Source organism: Zophobas morio, unplaced genomic scaffold (assembly GCF_036711695.1).
Source record: "Zophobas morio isolate AGI-343-1 ecotype UQ-CSIRO unplaced genomic scaffold, CSIRO_AGI_Zmor_V1 ptg000008l, whole genome shotgun sequence".
Lineage (NCBI taxonomy): Eukaryota > Metazoa > Arthropoda > Insecta > Coleoptera > Tenebrionidae > Zophobas > Zophobas morio.
The window spans coordinates 10,541,438-10,564,170 of NW_026972113.1; the positions used below are offsets into that span (position 1 = coordinate 10,541,438).

General features: G+C 33.8%; 1 protein-coding gene across 2 annotated transcripts in view; it reads right to left on the reverse strand.

The window, feature by feature from the left end:
- The window catches only part of Hr39 (Hormone receptor-like in 39), a 63,755-nt gene that overhangs the window by 22,768 nt on the left and 18,254 nt on the right, over positions 1 to 22,733 (reverse strand). For both annotated transcript variants that reach the window (XM_064050785.1, XM_064050787.1), the window contains exon 2: positions 35 to 426. In XM_064050785.1, the coding sequence (XP_063906855.1) occupies positions 35 to 358 (324 nt within the window). In that variant the 5' untranslated portion in view covers positions 359 to 426. The remainder of the gene's footprint in view (positions 1 to 34; positions 427 to 22,733) is intronic.

Sequence of the window (22,733 nt, forward strand, 5' to 3'; positions counted from 1 at the left end):
TTAAGGACCTGGGGGCGAGTGTGAGCGAACGCACCTGCGAGCCGCCGTCGTCGTCCACGCACATGTCCCTCTCGTGGTCGCTGAGCTCGCCCTCCCACGACATCGGCCTGGGGACGTCGGCGCCGTCCCTCTTCTTCTTGTGTCTCATGTTGACGGCGCACTGGAAGTCGATCTGCGCCACCTCGGCGTCGGAGCTGTCGAGGACGTCGCCGTTGAGGAGGCCGGGGTGCGGCGCGCTCCTGGTGCGCTGCGGCTCCCCCGTCGGGAGGTCGCAGTTGGTCAGCGGCGTCGACGGGTACGGGGGCTCCATGTTGATGGGGGTGACGGATACGTTGGGAGACCTCATGTCTGCGGCCATGACGGCCTAGATCAGCTCACCCCGACGCTCCCGAAGGTCTGTGGCATGGTCTCCTCAGGCGGCATCAACTACAACACAAAAACCACGTAAGATATAATGGGGGTTCTAGACCAGCTTTAAAAAATATATCTCTTAATCTAAAGCAAAACCCAACCGCTCCGCACGACAAATTGCGACAATTACGAGCCAAGAGAGTGATTTATCGAATTAATCGTTCCACAATAGACACAAATGTTCAACAATTTAAACTGTTTACGTAATTGCAGCTAATTTATCACCTGCCATTACCGCATTCGCCTTCCATTACGACTTAATCCCACAAAAGTGAAATATTTATCACAATCCGCAACAATAAAAATAGATTATCCATTCAACGCTACTTTATAACACAAGACAAGAAAAAGCGACATTGTGACTCAATCATAAGATATTTCCGTTCTATTTAAAACACCGACTGGCGCTTTTCGAACTACCTCAACACACGACCGTACGAACAACGGCCGGGGGCCGTCATCCGACTCACGGTGGGGTGGGTGGGCGGGCCAAATTTTATCACGACATGACGTCACACACATCACCGCCTAAAGGCTTGCTTACACATCTGCGGCTTTGCAAGTCAGACTCGACTATTTCCACCATGACCTCATCCCGTGTCCGCACGGGATGCATCTTGACCTATCTCGATCGTCGGCGCGGTCAGCGAAACGCCGACCTCATTAATCGAAATCCACAAAAGTGGTCGCCATGGATTATGTCACGGTCGGTTTTTTGTCTCGTTTTTTGCAAAGGCCGTCCCAAAATCCGAAAAATTTCAATCGCAACGTACGACCGCAGACGCCGACGTTGCACAAGCGTTCCCATTATTATTATTACGTTTTGCGCGATGATTTTTTTGCCGTGCTGACAAGGGCGAACGGTTTCGCTACGTGTAAGCGAAACTAATTGGAGGTTATGAGAATGTCGTCTGGACTGCGTCGACCCACGCATCGGTGTCTTGTGGCGCCGCCGTTGAGTGATTGGGTCGATTTACGAAAGCGCGAGGGCAGGCTTTGTGCTGGCGAGAGTAGGGTAAGAACAGATTATTCTTACGTACAGTAATTTTACAACAACCAAATAATCTTAGAGGATTTGGAAAGTTATAAATGAAATCGTCGTACGGAAATTTTGAATTTGGAAAAGGTAAAGGAGCATGTTTAAAATGGTAAAATTCTGTAGGAAAGTATCGATTTTGCAATTAGGCTCCGCCCCTCGGTCTGACAACGAATGAAAAATTGATCACACTTGAGGTTGGGATGGATACGGATATATTGAAAGAAAACTATATATATGCACAAGAAGCCAAAGCCCCACCCGCCCGCCCCGATCTCAATTGTGGTGAATTTTTCATTTGTTGTCAGATCGAGGGGCGGAGCTTAATTGCAGATTCCACATTTGTGTACAAAAGTTTACCATTTTAAATATGTTTGAAGTATTTTGTTGTGAAAAAAACTAGGTACATTAAAAAGAAAAAAAAAAAAGGCCAAACACAAGCCCCGCCCGCCCGCCCCATCTCAAATGCGATTATTTTTTTATTCGTCGTGAAACGGGGGGCGGAGCCTATTTACAATGTTCATATCACAAGAAATTATACAAGAATTTGTGAAACATGATTTAAGCATCGATTTGCTAGAAAACTGTATATGTTAAGAAAAAGAGGCCCCACCCACCCGCCTTCTCTTGTGATCAATTTTTTTATTGGTCGTGAGACGGAGGGGCAGAGCTCAATTACGAACTCCATATTTTTGAGATATCAAATTGTTGAAAATAGACTATTTTGAGAAAAAATAGGGAATTCCGATCTTCTGAAAAGAACATGAAGATATTGAAAGGGGAAGAAAAAAACTATTGTGGTGTAATCGGTATATCTGGCAACCATGGTGACGTCTCACATGGTCATTTCTTGTAAAGAAATAGAGGTTTTGCAATTAAGCTCCGCCCCTTTGGCTTACGACGAATAAAAAAATTCATCACGATTGAGATATAGGTGGGTGGGTGGGGCTTATATTTTACCTTGTTTTTTTTATATGCTTTGTCATGTTCTCGCAACAAGAAATATAGATTTTACAAAATTAAGCTCCACCCCTCGATCTGACAACAAATAGAAAATTCATCATACAAAATGTAAACCCGCCCACCCGCCCTATCTCTATTGTGATGATTTTTTTTATTCGTCGTGAACGAAGGGGGCAGAGCTTAACTGCAAAATGTTTATTTCTTTAAAATAAAAACAAGTATTTGAGTATCGTCTTATTCAAGGAATACTATGCATATTAAAAAAAAGGAAAAACATAAAATACCGCCCACCCATTCCATTCCAATTGTGATGATTTTTTTTATTCTTAGAAACTTGAAACCCGTTTAAAATGGTAAATTTTTGTCAGAAAATTTGGATTTTGCAATTAGGCTTCGCCTCTCGGTCTGACAACGAATGCAAAATTCAACACACAATTGAACATGGGATGGATATGGGTGGGGCTTAATTTTTGGCTTGTTTTATTTCTTAATACACATAGTATTCTTTGAACAACACGATATTCAAAACATGTTTTTTATTTCTTGTAGAGAAATAAGGATTTTGCAATTAAGCTCCGCCCATTTGGCTCAAAACGAATAAAAAAAATCATCAGAATAGAGATAGGGCGGGTGGGCGGGGCTTATATTTTCCATTTTTTTTAAATATACATAGCCATCTTTTCACGACAAGAAACTTAGGACATAGTTAAAATGGTACATTTTTGCAAGGAAATAAAACTGATATTTACCTACACATATTTTCCATTTTAAACTAGTTTAAGTTTCATGTTATGAAAAAATGGCTATATATTTTAGAAAAAAAGGCAAAATATAAGCCCCGCCCACTCGCCCTATCTCAGTTGTGATGATTTTTTGATTCGTCGTGAGCCAAAGGGGCGGAGCTTAATTGCAAAACCTTATTTCTCTACAAAAAAATAAAAAACATGAAGATGTGTAAAGACAAACCAAAAATTAAGCCCCGCCCATCACAATTATGATGAATTTTCCATTTGTTGTCAGATCGAGGGGCGGAGGTTAATATTGTAAAATCTATATTTCTTGTTGCGAGAAGATGACACAACATTAAAAAAAAAACAAGGTAAAATATAAGCCCCACCCACCCACCCATATCTCAATCCTGATGAATTTTTTTTATTCGTCGTAAGCCAAAGGGGCGGAGCTTAATTGCAAAACCTCTATTTCTTTACAAGAAATGACCATGCAAAACGTCAGCAGGGTTGCCAGATATACTGATTACACCACAATAGTTTTTTTTTTCTTCCTCTTTCAATATCTTCTTGTACATTCTTGTGTGTAATGATTTTTTTTTTTCGCCGTGAACCAAGGGGGCGGGGCGAAGCTTAACTGCAAAATAGTTGAATACTTTACAAGAAATTAAAAATATGTTTTTGAGTATCGTGTTGCTCAAAGACTATGTACATTAAGAAAAAAAAGGTAAAATATAAACCCCGCCCACCCACCCCATCTCACTTGCAATGATTTCTTTAAATCGTAGAAATTTGAAACACGTTCAAAACGGTAAATTCTTGTAAGAAAACAAAGATTCTTCAGTTAAGCTCCACCCCTCGGCTTAAGATGGAGGAAAAAAATCATCAGAATTGAGATAGGGTGGGTGGGCGGGGCTGATATTGTGCCTTTTTTTTTTCCTTAATATACATGGCTATCTTTTTACAACAAGAAACTAGGCATATGGTTAAAATGGTACATTTTTGCAAGGAAATTTTAAGAATTCAAGAGAATTTCGGAGACCTCTGTCTTTTTTAAAGAATTTATAAGAATTCAAAAGAATGTCGGGGTCCTTAGTCTCATTTTTTTAATAATTCTGAAGGATCCTGAATCCTTGGTGTCTTTTTTTAAAGAATTTATAAGGATTTAAAAGAATTTCTAGGTCCCTGGTGTCATTTTTTGAATGATTCTCTAGGGTCTTGGGAAACCTTAGTGTCTAATAAAGAATTTGTAAGAACTCAAAACAATCTCTGAGCCCCTAGTGTAATTTTTTAAGAAATTGTAGAAATTCTAAAGAATTTCTGGGTTCCAAGTGTCATTTTTTAAGAATTTGTAAGAATTCAAAAGAATCTCTGGGTTCCTAGTGTCATTTTTTCAATGATTTTCATTAATCTCGGAGGCTCTAGTGTCATTTTTTCAATGATTCTCTAGGATTTCGGAGACCCTTTGTGTTTTTTTTGAATTTGTAGAAATTCCAAGAGAATTTCCAGGTCACTAATGTCATTTTTAAAAGAATTTATAAGAATTCAAAAGGATCTCTGGGTCCCTACTGTCATTTTTTATGAATTTGTAGGAATCCTAAAGATTTTCGGAAGTCCCTAGTGTCATTTTTTTAAAGAATTTGTAAGAATTCAAAAGGATCTCTGGATCCCTTGTGTCATTTTTTTAGAATTTGTAAGAATTCTAAAGAATATCTGTGTCTTAGCGTCATTTTTCAATGATTTTTGTTGATCTCGGAGGCTCCTAGTGTCATTTTTGAAGAATTTGTAAGAAATAAATAAAATCTTTGGATTCCTAGTGTCATTTTTTTCAATGATTCTCTAGGACCTCGGGTCTTTTTTTAAAGAATTTTTAAAAATTTAAAAGGATCTCTGGACCTCTAGTGTCATTTTTTCAATGATTTTCATTAATCTCGGAGGCTCCTAGTGTCATTTTTTCAATGATTCTGTAGGATTTCGGAGACCATTTGTGTTTTTTTTTAATTTGTAGGAATTCAAGAGTATTTCTGGGTCCCTAATGTCATTTTTTAAAGAATTTATAAGAATTCAAAAGGAACTCTGGGTCCCTACTGTCATTTTTTAAGAATGTGTAGGAATTTAGAAAAATCTCTTTGCCCCTAGTGTCATTTTTTAAGAATTTCTAGGAATCCTATAGATTTTCGGAAGTCCATAGTGTCATTTTTTTAAAGAATTTGTAAGAATTCAAAAGGATCTCCGGATCCTTGTCATTTTTTTAGAATTTGTAAGAATTCTAAAGAATATCTGTGTCCTAGCGTCATTTTTCAATGATTTTTGTTGATCTCGGAGGCTCCTAGTGTCATTTTTTCAATGATTCTATAGGATCTCGGAGAGTCTTAGTGTTAATTCAAAAGAATTTCTGGGTCCCAAGTGTCTTCTTTAAAAATTTGTAAGAATTAAAAGGAATATCTGGGTCCCTAGTGTCATTTTTTCAATTATTTTCCATGATCTCGGAGGCTCTTAGTGTCATTTTTTAAAGAATTTGTAAGAATTCAAAAGGATCTCTGGGTCCATAGTCTTTTTTAAGAATTTGTAAGAATTAAACGGAATCTCTGGTTCACTAGTGTCACTTTTTTAAAGAATTTGGAGGAATTCTTAAAAAATCTCTTTGACCCTAGTGTCATTTTTTAAAAAGTTATATGAATTCTAAAGAATGAATATCTATGTCCTAGTGTCATGATTTTTGTTGATCTCGGAGGCTCCTAGTGTCATTTTTTCAATGATTCTCTAGGAATTTGGGAGACGCTAGAGAGAGTGTTAATTCAAAGGAATTTCTGGGTCCCTAGTGTCATTTATCAATGATTCTCGATGATCTCGAAGGCTTTTAGCGTCATTGTTTAAATAATTTATAACAATTCAAAAGGATCTCTGGGTCCCTAGTGTAATTTTTTAAGAATTTGTAAGAACTCAAAGGATTTCTGGATCCCTAGTGTCTTTTTAAAGAATTTGTAGGAATTCTAAAGAATTTCTATGTCCGAACTGTCACTATTTCAATGATCCTCGACGATCTCGGAGGCTCTTAGTATCACTTTTTCAAAAATTTGTAAGGATTCTAAAGAATTTCTGGATCCCTAGTGTCATTTTTTAAGAATTTATAAGAATTCAAAAGAATTCTGTGTCTCTAGTTGGTGTCATTTTTTTCAATGATCATCAAGGCTCTCGGAGACCCTAAGTGTCATTTCTTCAATGATTTTCGATAATCTCGGAGGCTCTTAGTGTCATTTTTAAGAATTTGTAACAATTCAACAGAATATATGGGTTTCTAGTGTCATTTTTTCAATAATTCTCAACGATATTGGAGGCCCCTAGTGTCTTTTTTATTTTTTAAATATATAATCCCGAAGTGACTTTTTTTAATAATTTTAAAGATAGTGGGGGACTCTCTAGTGTCTCTTTTTAAGGAATTACTGGCACCTGATTTGGTGTCACAAATGTCAGTTTGATAATCAAGTATGCTATCATAAAATTTTAAATATATTGCCAACATGACAAAAAAAAAAACAAATCGGTCGAATTTCCCTAGCAAAATTTTGACAGGACAAATGAATTTTGCTAGGTGATTATGTACCAAAAAAATCGCCAACAGACAGACACCGGAAATAGAAGACCTACTTTCTCATATTCTAGAACTAACGAAAAGAAAAAGTTGCACAAAAATATCACACCATAAAAATGCATCTACTGATAACATAAAAATATGTTTTTGAGTATCGTGTTGTTCAAACAAGACTATGTCCATTAAGAAAAAAAGGTAAAATATAAACCCCGCCCACCCACCCCATCTCACTAGCGATGATTTCTTTTAATCGTAGAAACTTGAAACACGTTCAAAACGGTAAATTCTTGTAAGAAAATAAAGATTTTTCAGTTAAGCTCCGCCCTTCGGCTTACGATGGATGAAAAAAATCATCAGAATTGAGATAAGGTGGGTGGGCGGGGCTTATATTTGGCCTTTTTTTTTCTTAATATGCGTACTTATTTCGACACCAAGAAACTTAAACCGACAAAACGCCTTTGATACGTGCTTTTATAAATTTTCAGGAATGGATTTTTAATCAAATAATAAATAATCGTCGTACGGAAATTTTGAATTTGGCGCCACAATCGTGACGTCTGCGCCACAATTTCTCTACTCGAACTTGTCAAAGTTGAGTTCTCGATTAAAAAATCGAAATGACCAACCAAGAGAAAAGAAAGTCCGATTATAGATGGTCTCGGCAAGAATAATTTATGATTCACAATTCAATTTACCATACAATTAGTTTCACAATCTATTATTTATGGGTCGGTCTCGCGTAATGGGAAACTTCGTGTCCTGTCAACGATCTGCTTAGTAATCTCGTGTCAACAATGAATAACCCGACTCCGACGCGCAATTTTCCACGTCGGATTTTTCACCGAGTCGATCCTCTCCGGTATCTCGCATCTCGGTTAATTACCAGAAAAAATAGCTCTGGAGCCTCGCACACCTGGTCCACATTGACGCAGAACATAACGGACGGCTAACGGAAGATCTCCAGCCTCTAAAATCTTGAATATTTATATCCCATCCAGCAAATGCAAATTAATAAATATCTGTTAAGATTCTCGTGCGTTTTTCCGAGCGTGCTTAATAATTACTCAATTACTCGGACCGTTATAATTGCAAAAGACACTGCACCGACCTGTGCTTACGTGAATGCACCAGTTTTGGATGTGAATGGACTCGTATTTTGTAACCTTTGTGTTTCACAAGCCGGCGAATGATTTATTGCAGGATACCCTTCCAAATTCCGAACCCGATTAGTGGATGCTTCGAATCGCTTCGGTTTTGTAACTATTTCGCACGTGAGAAAGCGAAACCGGTGCATCTGACTCACTGCAAAAGGTGTAGAAACACGAATTTGAAATATTCAGCGTTGGGTGTATCGCAGGGCGGCCGCTTCGACCCGGTCCCGCGTTATTTTCGTTTTTCGTCAGCGACCTACCCGAAATATTTGAGCGCGCAGCGTCCTGTAATTACCCGTCATTAAATTCGCCCGAATTTTAATCCTCGACGTTTCCACGCATTATTTTACCACATTTAAACCTCCTCGCCTTTAAATAAAATTACACATTGCGGTTCGATAAAAATTCCGCTTCGTGATTCGATAAATTCGCACACAAGGTGATCGAGTTTCGGTTTTTTATCGCCATATCTTCAAGATTCGATTAGTAACTACTAAATATGTATTATAATACCACACTGAATCCTGTCAATAAACTTTGGTCGAAAAAAGTCGCACAAAAAAGCACAAAGCTTTCAGCGCTTGACTTAACTCAATATGTGGCGAGTATTGAACAAAAGTCTCATAACATGTTATGGGTTGTTTTTTGTTGCGGTTAGTTCAAATAGTGGTAGGTGGGGGCTTCCAAGAACGTCATAATTGCCGCGAATGGTAAAAAAATCGATGACTTGACGCGTTCTAACCCACCACCACCCTTTCCTCGATCTTACGCAACTCGCATTCATTTAATAAATGGAAACTGTACAAGCCGGCAACACCTTATAAGGTTTTATTAATTTATGTGCAAGTGGGTAAGTGCAGTTGTTCGGTAGGCATTTCTACGTGCATATTGGAATGCACCGAGATCTGGGTGGAGCCGCCGTAGGGTCAAGACACCGAGTCCGTATCAGCTAAGCGAGAAAAACTCGGCTTCGCCTCGGGCCTGCCTCCGAGCCGCAAAAAATCCTCGACGGTTCATGACAAACTCCGGCCGATGGATTTTTTCGATAATTACGGGTTTGCGGACTTCATCAATCAGAATCGGAATGAATAGGAGAGTTTGACTTGCAGCTTCTTGCAGATTGATTTATTAATGAGCATGCAGGATGGCGGTTATTAAAGCGGAATCTCGAGTCGCGAGATTTTGGCAAAAAAGACGACGCGAAATTTCTCTGAGGAATGTCGCTTTCGTTGCAGGTCGCCGGACGAGATCGAGCTAAATCCAACGACGTTCCAACAATTTTTAAAGTTTAATAAATAGTCAAATTTCTAAGCTTACGATGACATGATCTCAAAATTGTATTAAATAAATATTGTCCGAAATACGTAAACTTCAATCCAATTGAACAAAAAAGTCGTCTAGCAACCTTTGAAATTCTATGTTAAAACATATGTTGGCAACACCGACGCGTCCTTTTCACTTTGACAGTTACAGTCACAAAAATGTCAAATAAGGAGTCAAATAGCTGCAACTCCGACATCATTATTTTAAAAATAAATTTCATGGCCTACTACTAGACAAATTTCTATGCTTTCGGTTTATTAATTTATCTTTAATTTTTATTTTAGACGAGCAAATTTTTCAATTTTTCGAAAACTCAGTTTGAAGATTTTTCAATTTCTTGATTTCTTTGATTATCAATTTTTTGTTTTGTGTTTTTCGTCTTTTTCGAGTTCTTGATTTTTGCAGTTTTTCATTTCTAGATTTTTAGACTTCAATTTTTCAATTTTTGGATTTTCCAACTTCATTATTGTCGAGTTCTTCAAATTTTCGATTTCTTGAGTTATGGATTTTCTAACTTGGAATCCTTGATTTATCGATTTTTGGATTTTTCGACGTTTCGCTTTCTATTTCTCGAATTTTCGATTTTTGGATTTTGCGATACATATATGAATTTTCTGATTTTTGGATTAATCGATGGATTCTTAAAATTTCAATTTTTGAATTAGTCGATCGATTCTTGAAATGATTGATTTTTTACTTTTCGTTTCTTCGATTCCTTATTTTTTTTATTTTCCCAGTTTTGAATTTCTCTATTTTTCGAATATCCGATTTCTCGATTTTTTGACTTTTTGGAATTGTCCCGATATTTTCTAAATTTTAGATTTTCGACTTTTCGACTTTATCTGGAATTTGTTTGTTTTTTTTGACCCGGTCGTTACAGGCTCTGAAACGTATAACTTAATATTGATTTTTTCTGTGCTCTTTATTCTTCACGATTCCAAGTCCACTCTCAATTTTAAAAACACAAGTCCAAAATGTGATTTTTGAAAAAATAATTAACATACAAATTACTCCTACATATTTAACAGTAGTCCGACAGATAAATGGTTGCAATGTGATCACAACTAAACCTTTGCTTGATTTTTAGAATTTTAGATTTTTCGATTTTTTGGTGTTTCGATTGCTCGATCTTCTGATTTTTCGACTTCTTGGATTTCGATTTTTTGGTTTTCAAGTTCTTGGATTTTTAAAGCTTTTTATTTTTTTATTTTTCGGTTCTTTAATTTTTCAGTCTTCCAATTTTTCAAAGTTTCCGATTTTTCGATTAATCAAGTTTTCGATTTCTCGATTTTTCGACTTTCTCATGTTAGATTTATCCAATTTTTTGAATTAAAATTTTTGAATTTTTCAATTATTAATTTTTCGGTTCAATTTCTGAGTTTTTCGATTTTTCGACTTCTCGATTTTGCGTTTTCTCGATTTTTTAAGGTTTTGATTTCTCGATGTTTCGATTATTTATTTTTTCCATTTCTCAATTTGAAGAATTTTCAATTTCTTGATTTCTTGTTTTTTTGATTTTTCAGTTTTTCCCGATTTCTGTTGTTACATCTTTCAATTTGTCAATTTTTCCATATTTTGATTTTTCGGTTTTTAAAATTTTAGATTTTTCAATTTCTTGGTATTTCGATCGCTCGATCTTCTAATCTTTCGACATTTTGGATTTTGATTTTTTGATTTTTAAATTCTTCGATTTTTAAAGCTTTTGGTTTTTCAGTTTTTCAACTTCCCGATTTTTCGACTTTTCCACGTTCAATCTCTCGTCTTCCAGATTTCTCAATTTTTGAGTTTTTCAATTCCTCAATTTTCAGATATTCCAATTTTTAACGATCGCTCATGGCATACAAATACATCTGTACTTCTTGATTTGCTTATATAAGATGTTCCAACAAATTTCTATGCTTTTGGTTTATTAATTTATCTTTAATTTTTATTTTAGACGAGCAAATTTTTGGAAATTTTGCAATTTAACTTTTAAACTATAAAATCCACTATTCTGAAATTTTGCAAAATTTTTTAGGTTACGGTAAAAAAAACTCAATGACGTCATCTTAAAATGTTAAAAATCACTGTCTGAAATATGTAAATTTCAATATGGATTTTGCAATTATCGGGCGGATCCTAATTGCAAAGCGATATTTCCTTATACAAATTGTCCACTTCGTGAAAAGAAGTCTAAACATTTTAAAACAAAAAGACAAAATGTAAGCCTGCCCACCCACCCTATCGCTATTGTGATGATTTTTTTTTATTCGCCGAGAACCAAGGGGGCGGAGCTTAACTGCAAAATACTTATGTCTTTACAAGATAATCAAAACATGTTTTAAGTATCGGGTTGTTCAAAGAATACTAAGTATATTAAGAAAAAAAAACACAAAATGTAAACCCCGCCTTCCCCCCCAACCCATCTCAATTGTGACGATTTTTTTCTTCTTAGAAACTTAAAACACGTTTAAAATTTTTCTAATGAAATATGGATTATGCAATTAGGCTCCGCCCCTGGGACTGCCAACGAATGGAAACTTCCATTACTGTTTAGATCAGAGCAGGTATGGGTGGGGCTTAATTTTTGACTTTATTTTTTTCTTAATATAGATAGCATTCTTTGAACAACACGATACTCAAAAACATGTTTTTAATTTCCCGTAGAGAAATAAGGATTTTGCAGTGAAGCTCCACCTCTTTGGCTCACGACGAATAAAAAAAAATCATCACAATCGAGAAAGGGCGGATGGGCGGGGATATCTTTTACCTTTACTTCTTAATATGTGTAGATTTATTTCGAGAACAAGAAAAATAAAACATGTCTAAATTGGTAAATTTTTGTAGGAAAGTATCAATTTTGCAATTAAGCTCCGGCCCTCGGTCTTACAACGAATGAAAAGTTCATCACGAATGGGTGGAGCTTCTTTTTTGGTGTTTTTTTTTTACTCGATACATTTTAGTTTTCTTTGTATAACACATACACATTTCACATGGTAATTTCTCGTAGAACAATAAGTATTTTACAAGTAAGCTCTGCCTCTCGACTTACGAAGAATAAAAAAAAATCATCACAATTGAGATAGGGCGGGTGGGCGGGGCTTATATTTTGTCTTTTTTTTCTTAATATACATAGCCATCTTTTCACAACAAGAAACTTAAAACATGGTTAAAATGGTACATTTTTGCAAGGAAATATGGATTTTGCAATTATGGGGCGGAGTCTAATTGCAAAATCGATATTTCCTTATACAAATTTTCCATTTTAAACATGTTTTAAGTTCCAGGTTCTGAAAAGAAGTCTACACACATTAAAACAAACAAGCAAATTTAAGCCCGCCCACCCGCCCCATCTCTATTGTGATGATTTTTTTTATTCGCTGTGAATCAAAGGGGCGGAGCTTAACTGCAAAATACTTATTTCTTTACAAGAAATTAAAAACATGTTTTTGAGTATCGGGTTGTTCAAAGAATACTAAGTATATTAAGACAAAAAAAATATATAAACCCCGTCCACCCACCCCATCTCAATTGTGATGATTTTTTTATTCTTGGAAACTTAAAATACGTTTAAAATGGTAAATTTTTGTAAGGGAAGATGGATTTTACAATTAGGCTCCGCCCCTAGGTCTGTCAACGAATGAAAACTTTATTACTATTTAGATCATGATGGGTTTAATCTTTGGCTTTATTTTTTCTTAATATAGTACATAGTACTTTTTATGTTGGCAACACCGACGTGTTATTTGTTCATATTGACAGTCGTGGCCAAATAACTGTCAAATAAAGTGTCAAATAGATGCAACGCCAACATCATTATTTTAAAAATAAATTTCATGGCCTACTAGAGGACTTTGTTTCGATCGTAGTTTATAAGTCCACACTCATGGTTTACAAATACATCTTTACTTCTTAATTTGCTTATCCAGGATGTCTCAAAAAAAATTTCTATACTTGTGGTTTATTAATTTGCCTTTATTTGTTATCCTAGAAGTGCCAATCTTTGGAAAAAAATATCAAAATTTTCCACCAAAAAAAAAAAACTCAAAATTTTGTTAAATAAATACTGTCTGAAATATGTGATCAAATAAAAAAAAATCGTCTAGCAACCTTTGAAATTTAATGTTAAAACAATTATGTTGGCAAGAGCGACGCGTTCTTTGTTTACTTTGACAATTATGGTTAAATAAACGTCAAATAAAATGTCAAATAGCTGCAATGTTAACATCATAATGCCAAAAATAAATTTCACAGGCTCCTGGACGACTTTTGTTTCGATCATATGCTACAATAATCTTGTATTTATGTTTTTCCAATCGTCTATTTATGAATCAACAGATATAGGTGATTCAAAAAAAATCTCGGTACTTGTGGTTTATTAATTTGCCTTTATTTTTTACCCTTGAAGTGCCAATTTTTGGAAAAAAATCAAAACTTTCCGCCAACATTTTGCAATTTAAACCGACTGTTCTGAAATTTTGCATAATTTTTAAGGTTACGACAAAAAAAAACTCAATGGCGTCATCTCAAAATTTTGTTAAACAAATACTGTCTGAAATATGTGATCGAATAAAAAAAGTCCTCTACCAACCTTTGAAATTTAATGATAAAACTATTATGTTGGCAACAGCGAGGCGTTCTTTGTTTACTTTGACAATTATGATTAAATAAGCGTCAAATAAAATGTCAAATAGCTGCAATGCCAACATCATAATTTCAAAAATAAATTTCACAGGCTCCTGGACGACTTTTGTTTCGATCATATGCTACTATAATCTTGTATTTATGTTTTTCCAATCGTCTATTTATGAATCAACAGATATAGGTGATTAAAAAAAATCTCGGTAATTGTGGTTTATTAATTTGCCTTTATTTTTTACCCTTGAAGTGCCAATTTTTGGAAACAAATCAAAACTTTCCATCAACATTTTGCAATTTAAATCGACTGCTCTGAAATTTTGCATAATTTTTAAGGTTACGACAAAAAAACTCATTGGCGTCACCTCAAAATTTTGTTAAATAAATACTGTCTGAAATATGTGATCGAATAAAAAAAGTCGTCTAGCAACCTTTGAAATTTAACGTTAAAACAATTATGTTGGCAACAGCGACGCGTTCTTTGGTTACTTTGACAATTATGGTTAAATAAGTGTCAAATAAAATGTCACAAAGCTGCGATGCCAACATCATAATGTCAAAAATAAATTTCACAGGCTACTGGACTACTTTTTGTTTCGATCAATGCTATTATAATCTTGTATTTATGTTTACCCAATCGTCTATTTAATTAATCCACTGATACAGGTGTCTCTAAAAATTTTCTATACTTGAGGTTTATTAATTTGCCTTTATTTTTTACCCTTGAAGTGCCAATTTTTGGAAAAAAATCAAAAATTTCCACCGACATTTTACAATTTAAATCGACTGTTCTGAAATTTTGCATAATTTTTAAGGTTACGACAAAAAAAAAACTCAATGGCGTCATCTCAAAATTTTGTTAAACAAATACTGTCTGAAATATGTGATCGAATAAAAAAAGTCGTCTACCAACCTTTGAAATTTAATGTTAAAACTACATATTATGTTGGCAACAGCGACGCGTTCTTTGTTTACTTTGACAATTATGATTAAATAAGCGTCAAATAAAATGTCAAATAGCTGCAATGCCAACATCATAATTTCAAAAATACATTTCACAGGCTCCTGGACGACTTTTGTTTCGATCATATGCTACTATAATCTTGTATTTATGTTTTTCCAATCGTCTATTTATGAATCAACAGATATGTGATTCAAAAACATCTCGGTACTTGTGGTTTATTAATTTGCCTTTATTTTTTACCCTTGAAGTGCCAATTTTTGGAAAAAAATCAAAACTTTCCATCAACATTTTGCAATTTAAATCGACTGTTCTGAAATTTTGCATAATTTTTAAGGTTACAACAAAAAAAAAAAACTCAATGGCGTCATCTCAAAATTTTGTTAAACAAATACTGTCTGAAATATGTGATCGAATAAAAAAAGTCGTCTACCAACCTTTGAAATTTAATGTTAAAACTATTATGTTGGCAACAGCGACACGTTCTTTGTTTACTTTGACAATTATGATTAAATAAGCGTCAAATAAAATGTCAAATAGCTGCAATGCCAACATCATAATGTCAAAAATAAATTTCACAGGCTACTGGACGACTTTTCTATCGATCAATGCTATTATAATCTTGTATTTATGTTTACCCAATCGTCTATTTTATTAATCAACTGATACAGGTGTCTCACTAAAATTTCTATACTTGTCGTTTATCAATTTGGCTTTACTTTTTATCCTAGAAGTGCCAATTTTTGGAAAAAAAATCAAAATTTTCCACCAAATTTTGCAATTTAAGTTTCAAACTAAATCGACTGTTCTGAAATTTTGCATAATTTTTAAGGTTACGACAAAAAAAACTCAATGGCTTCATCTCAAAATTTTGTTAAATAAATACTGTCTGAAATATGTAATCGAATAAAAAAAGTCGTCTAGCAACCTTTGAAATTTAATGTTAAAACAATTATGTTGGCAACAGCGACGCATTCTTTGTTTACTTTGACAATTATGATAAAATAAACGTCAAATAAAATGTCAAATAGCTGTAATGCCAACATCATAATTTCAAAAATAAATTTCACAGGCTCCTGGACGACTTTTTTTCGATCATGTGCTATTATAATCTTGTATTTGTTTTTCCAGTCGTCTATTTATGAGTCAACAGATATAGGTGATTCAAAAAAATTTCTATACTTGTGATTTATTAATTCACCTTTACTTTTTATCGTAGAAGTCTACTTTTTGGGGCAAGAAATAAAAATTTTACAAACTACAAAATCGACACTCTGGATGACGTCATCTCAAAATTTTGCTAGATAAATACTGCCTAAAATAGGTAAAACGCCGAATGCTCGAATAAAAAAGTGGTCTGGCAATCTTTGAAATTTAATGTGAAAATTATAGTATGCCAATACATCCAGATTTTTTAATTTGATTATACAGGATGTCTCAAAAAATTAATCACTCACTCACTAATCGGTTGCAAACCTATTTTTACAGTTTCGGGTGTTAGAACACTCCGTAGATTAAAGAAAAAACCAAAATCACGAGCGTTACAACAATGACATTGCGCTGCTTCAAAGAAACAAATTATAATTGAATTATCTGATTAAGTTACGTGTTTAAAATAATAAACCTAGAATGTTAGAATGTCGTTAAAATCTCTCCACACAATTGACTACGAACGTGTTGACATTGACGCCGCATTGCCCGTACTCGACGTACAAAGTGAAACTAATTCGCCGGAAATTACACGTGTTACTTTAAACAGGTGTTCCACTGGAATAGGCACACTCGTCTCTGAAATCCGCCTCTTGGATTTTTTCCAAAAACGTAGTGGGTCAAGGTAAGCCATAAAATGCATATCGTTGTGGCCAACTCTAATCCCCAACATTTTCGAGTTGGATGTGTCACTCGTGAAACCTTCACCGCAGATTTTCAAATAACACAACAAGGCCTCTCGAGCACTTCCTCGAACTGCCTCGGACCACCCGTGCATTAAGACACACCTTGTATGTTTTAGGAAAAAGCTTGACTCACACCGTTCAAATTAATTACAATCTTCGGATAATAATAATTATGACAATCCAGTTTTAAATGAGCGTGCAGTTGAAACGGTTTTTTCACGATAAATTAGCTCACCTATCGATTGGAAACACATTACCAACATCGGGGCGAAAAAAAAACTAAACCCGACGCATTCCATTGCAAAAGTTACGACAATTATGTGCAGCAAAGTCGAGGTTATTGGAGATTGCCTCAGTCGGAGAGAACGTACAGGTAAAAAATAGCTCATGGATATGCGGTAATGGGATGGATGCAGGGCCGGGCTGAGGGTCGTTCCGGTCAAAAAAGAAAAAGAAACGGCGCCGAAACAAAAAACAAAATGGCGGCGAATTATATGTGTTTTTTTCGATTTTTCGCAATTGTGACTCTCGTACTCGAGCTAGTGGTTCGAGCGTTCGTTCCAATCTCGATATCCTCATTTTCCACAAGGACGTCTCCCCGAAGCCGACTTTCAACGCGTTCCGATGAGATAATCGCGGCATCCAGTTATGCAGATCGCCGTTCGGCATTCGAATAATTTTCAATAAAAAGGTAAATAAGCTCATAACCCAACCATTGCGGTTCAACTAACCCAATCGGATCCATGGTAATGTGAGAGGTAGATCCGCATTCTAATTGAAGTAAACCGGCTCGCGGTGTCGAGAAAAATCGCGTTTTCGACGGAAATTTCGCGCCGAGGCGTCGGGCCGAGGTGCGACGAATCTCGAGGGGGTTAAAAATTGTTCGCCATCGCGCGCCGCGACAACAGCGAAGGAATGCGATTATATTGTTGATTTGAGTCGAGTTGAGTGTCCGTCCGTCGACGGCCTCGGCGGATGTTTTCCTGATGTGATGCCCTCACTCCATACATGTATAATTAGCATGTTTAATAAGAGGCCGCTCGACCTTCCGAGGACACGGAGAGCGTCCATCTTCGAGCTAACGTGGTTTTGGGTTGTTTTCGTGCAGGCGGCCGTGGTGGGGGGCTGCTCACGGACGGATTTTTAAAAGCTGCGGCATAAATGTCGACGACGGGAGGACGAGCGCTTCGGTTGCGCCAACGAAAAATATGCGATATGGAAATTTTATGCGAATGCTTGTTGGCGCACCCGTGGTAGCTCGCGCATTCTGTTCAGTGTAGTTAATATTGTATGGTGTATGGAAATTGGTCGAAGGTTATTTCGAGAGAACTTCCCTCGTCCATGAAGTGCAACCCAACAAAACTCGCTTCTTGGAAAAAATAGTTCTTTTTGGTATTTTTGTTTACAGAAAAATCATAATCCGAAAAAGGCCAAAATTTAAAAAACTGAAAAATCCAAAAGTCGAAAAATGTTTTAAATCCAAATACCGAGATGTATAAGAAAACGAAAATTCCAAAAACTGAAATATGTAAAAATTGGAAAATCGAAAAACCGAAAAGTCAAAAAACCAAGAAATAGAAAAACTGAAACTTTCAAAAATCGAAACATGAAAAGATCGAGAAATCGAAAAATCGAAAAACAGAGAAATTGAAATACATAGCTCAAAAGAAAAAAATTGGACAACTGAAAAATCTGGAAATTGAACAACCGAAAAATTGAAAAATTGAGGAATCGAAACATGGAAAGTCAAAAAACCAAAATCTCGATAAATCGGAAATCCACGAATGAAAAACAAACCGAAAAATTGAAAAATTAAAATTAAAAAAATTAAGAAATCTCAAAATTGAAAAATCGAAGACTTGAAAATTCGAAAAATCGAAAATCTGAAATATGTATTAAATAATTTAACAGTCGGGAAAACGAAACATCAAAAAACGAAGTCGAGAAATTGAAAAATCGAAAAACCGAAAAATCTAAAATTAAAAAATCGAAAAATCCCCAAGATGAAATGTTGAAAAATGTTTGAAATCGAAAAATGAAAAAATCGTAAACTCGAAATATTGAAAAATCGAAAAATGTAAAATTTAAGAAACCGAAAAATTGAAAATACCCAAACTGTAAGCTCCAATATTTATTTTAGTTTGGAAAATCGAAAAACCGAAAAGTCGAAAAACCGAGAGAATAGAAAAACTGAAACATCGAGAAATCGAAAAATCGAGAGACAGAGAAATTGAAATAGTCCAAAACAAGAAAAAAAAAATATAAGGAAAACTGAACAATCGGGAAATTGAACAATCGAAAAATCGAAACATTGAAATCTCGATAAACCGAATAATTGAAAAATCTAAAACGGAGAAGTCGAAGATCGAGAAAATGAAACCTCAAAATATTGAAAAATCGGAAAATCGAACTCGACAAATTGAAAAATCAAAAAAACGAGAAGTCGAGAAATTAAAAAATCGAAATATGGAAAAATTGGAAATTCGAAAAACAGAAACTGAATTAGCCCAAAATCAAAATATTGGAAAACCGAGGAATCGGAAAATTGAACCGTCGAAAAATCGATAAATAGAAAAATAAGTCGCAAAATTGAAAAACCGAAAAGTCTTAAAATCGAGAAATAAGAATTGAAACAACGAGAAATCGATAAATAGAAAAATACAACCGAAAAATTGAAAAAACTACAAATAGAAAAATCAAAAAATCTCAAAATAGAAAAACCCAAGACTTGAAAATTCGAAAAATCGAAAAACTGAAATATGTATTAAAAAATGTAACACTCGGGAAAACGAAACATCAAAAAAACGAAAAGTTGAGAAATTGAAAATTTGAAAAATCGAAAAATCAAAAAATTCTAAAAACACGAAAAATTGAAAAGCCGGAAAGTCGAAAAACCGAGAAATAAAACTGTAACAACGGGAAAACGAAACATGGAAAGTCGAAAAATCAAAATTTCGATAAATCTACAATTAAAAAAAATGAAAAAATCTCAAAATAGAAAAATCGAAGACTTGAAAATTCGAAAAACTGAATATGTATTAAAAAATGTAACACTCGGGAAAATGAAACATCAACAAAAAGAAAAGTCGAGAAATTGAAATTTTGAAAAATCAAAAATTAAAAAAAATGAAAAAAATCTCAAAATTGAAAAATCGAAAAATTTAAACATCGACAAATCGAAACAAGAAAATATCGAGAAATAGAAAAATTGAAAAATCAGGAAATTGATCAATCGAAAAATTGAAAGATCTAAAATTAAAAAATTGAAAAAATCCCATAATTTTAGAAATCGATATGTACAGGAAAACGAAAATTCGAAAAATTGAAATATGTAGATATGTATGTATTAAAAAAATTAACCTCAGGAAATCGAAAAATCAAAAAATCGTGAACTCGAAAAATGTAAAATTGAAGAAACCGAAAAATTGAAAATACCCAAACTGTATTCTGGAATATTTATTTTGGGAAAACGAAAAATTGAAAAATCGAAATATGTAAAAATTGGAAAATCGAAAAACCGAGAGAATAGAAAAACTGAAACATCGAGAAATCGAAAAATCGAGAGACAGAGAAATTGAAATAGTCCAAAACAAAAAAAAAACATGGAAAACTGAAAAATCGGGAAATTGAAATCTCGATAAATCGAACAATTGAAAAATCTAAAACGGAGAAGTCGAAGATCGAGAAAACGAAACCTCAAAATATTGAAAAATTGAAAAATCAAGAAATCGAAATTCGAAAAACTGAAATATGTATGAATTAAAAAAACTAACACTCGGAAAATCGAACTCGAAAAATTGAAAAATCAAAAAAACGAAAAGTCGAGAAATTAAAAAATCGAAATAGGGAAAAATTGGAAATTCGAAAAACAGAAACTGAATTAACCCAAAATCAAAATATTGGAAAACCGATGAATCGAAAAATTGAACCGTCCAAAAATCGATAAATAGAAAAATAAGCCGAAAAATTGAAAAACCGAAAAGTCTTAAAACCGAGAAATAAAAATTGAAACAACGAGAAATCGAAACATGGAAAGTCGAAAAATCAAAATCTCGATAAATCGGGAAATCGATAAATAGAAAAATAAACCGAAAAATTGAAAAATCTACAATTAGAAAAATCAAAAAATCCCAAAATAGAAAAACCCAAGACTTGAAAATTCGAAAAATCGAAAAACTGAAAAATCAAAAAATCGTAAACACGAAAAATGGAAAAACTGGAAAGTCGAAAAACCGAGAAATAAAACTATAACAACGAGAAAACGAAACATGGAAAGTCGAAAAATCAAAATTTCGATAAATCTACTATTAACAAAAATGAAAAAATCTCAAAATAGAAAAATCGAAGACTTGAAAATTCGAAAAACTGAAATATGTATTAAAAAATGTAACACTCGGGAAAATGAAACATCAAAAAACGAAAAGTTGAGAAATTGAAAATTTGAAAAATCGAAAAATCAAAAAATCGTAAACACGAAAAACTGAAAAACCGGAAAGTCGAAAAACCGAGAAATAAAACTGTAACAACGAGAAAACGAAACATGGAAAGTCGAAAAATCAAAATTTCGATAAATCTGCAATTAAAAAAAATGAAAAAATCTCAAAATAGAAAAATCGAAGACTTGAAAATTCGAAAAACTGAAATATGTATTAAAAAATGTTAACACTCGGGAAAATGAAACATCAAAAAAACGAAAAGTCGAGAAATTGAAAATTTGAAAAATCGAAAAATTTAAACATCGACAAATCGAAACATGAAAATATCGAGAAATAGAAACATTGAAAAATCAGGAAATTGATCAATCGAAAAATTGAAAGATCTAAAATTAAAAAATTGAAAAAATTCCAAAGATGAAATGTTGAAAAATTTTAGGAATCGAGATGTACAGGAAAACGAAAATTCGAAAAATTGAAATGTGTAGATATGTATTAAAAAATGTAACCTCAGGAAATCGAAAAATCAAAAAATCGGAAACTCGAAAAATGTAAAATTGAAGAAACCGAAAAATTGAAAATACCCAAACTGTATTCTAGAATATTTATTTCGGGAAATCGAAAAATTGAACTTCCCTCGACACTGAAGTGCAACCCAACAAAACTCGTTTCTTGGAAAAATCAGTTCTATTTGGTATTTTTGTTTACAGAAAAATCAAAATCCGAAAAAAGTCAAAATTTAAAAAACTGAAAAAATCTCAGAATTGAAACGCTGAAAAATTGACAAAATCGAAAACTTGAAAAATCCAAAAGTCGAAAAATGTTTTAAATCCAAATAGCGAGATATACAAGAAAACGAAAATTCCAAAAACTGAAATATGTAAAAATTGGAAAATCGAAAAACCGAAAAGTCAAAAAACCGAGAAATAGAAAAGCTGAAACATCCAAAAATCAGAGAAACTGAAATATGTAGCTCAAAACAAAAAAAATTGGACAACTGAAAAATCTGGAAATTGAACAACCGAAAAATTGAAAAATTGAGAAATCGAAACATGGAAAGTCAAAAAACCAAAGTCTCGATAAATCGGAAAATCCATAAATAGAAAAATATACCAAAAACTTGAAAAATCTAAATTAAAAAAAAAATAACAAATTTCAATATTGCGAAATCGAAGACTTGAAAATTCGAAAAATCGAAAAACTGAAATATGTATTAAAAAATTTAACAGTCGAGAAAACGAAAACATCAAAAAAAGAAGTCGAGAAATTGAAAAATCGAAAAACCGGAAATCGAAAAATTGGAACATCGAAAAATCGAAACATTGAAAAATCGGGAAATTGAACAATAGAAAAATCGAAAGATCTAAAATTAAAAAATCGAAAACTCCCAAAGATGAAATGTTGAAAAATTTTTGAAATCGAAAAATCAAAAAATCGTAAACTCGAAATATTGAAAAATCGAAAAATGTAAAATTTAAGAAACCGAAAAATTGAAAATACCCAAACTGTATTCTCCAATATTTATTTTAGGAAATCGAAAAATTGAAAAATCGAAATATGGAAAAACTGTAAAATCGAAAAACCGAAAAGTCAAAAAACCAAGAAATGGAAAAACCGCAACAT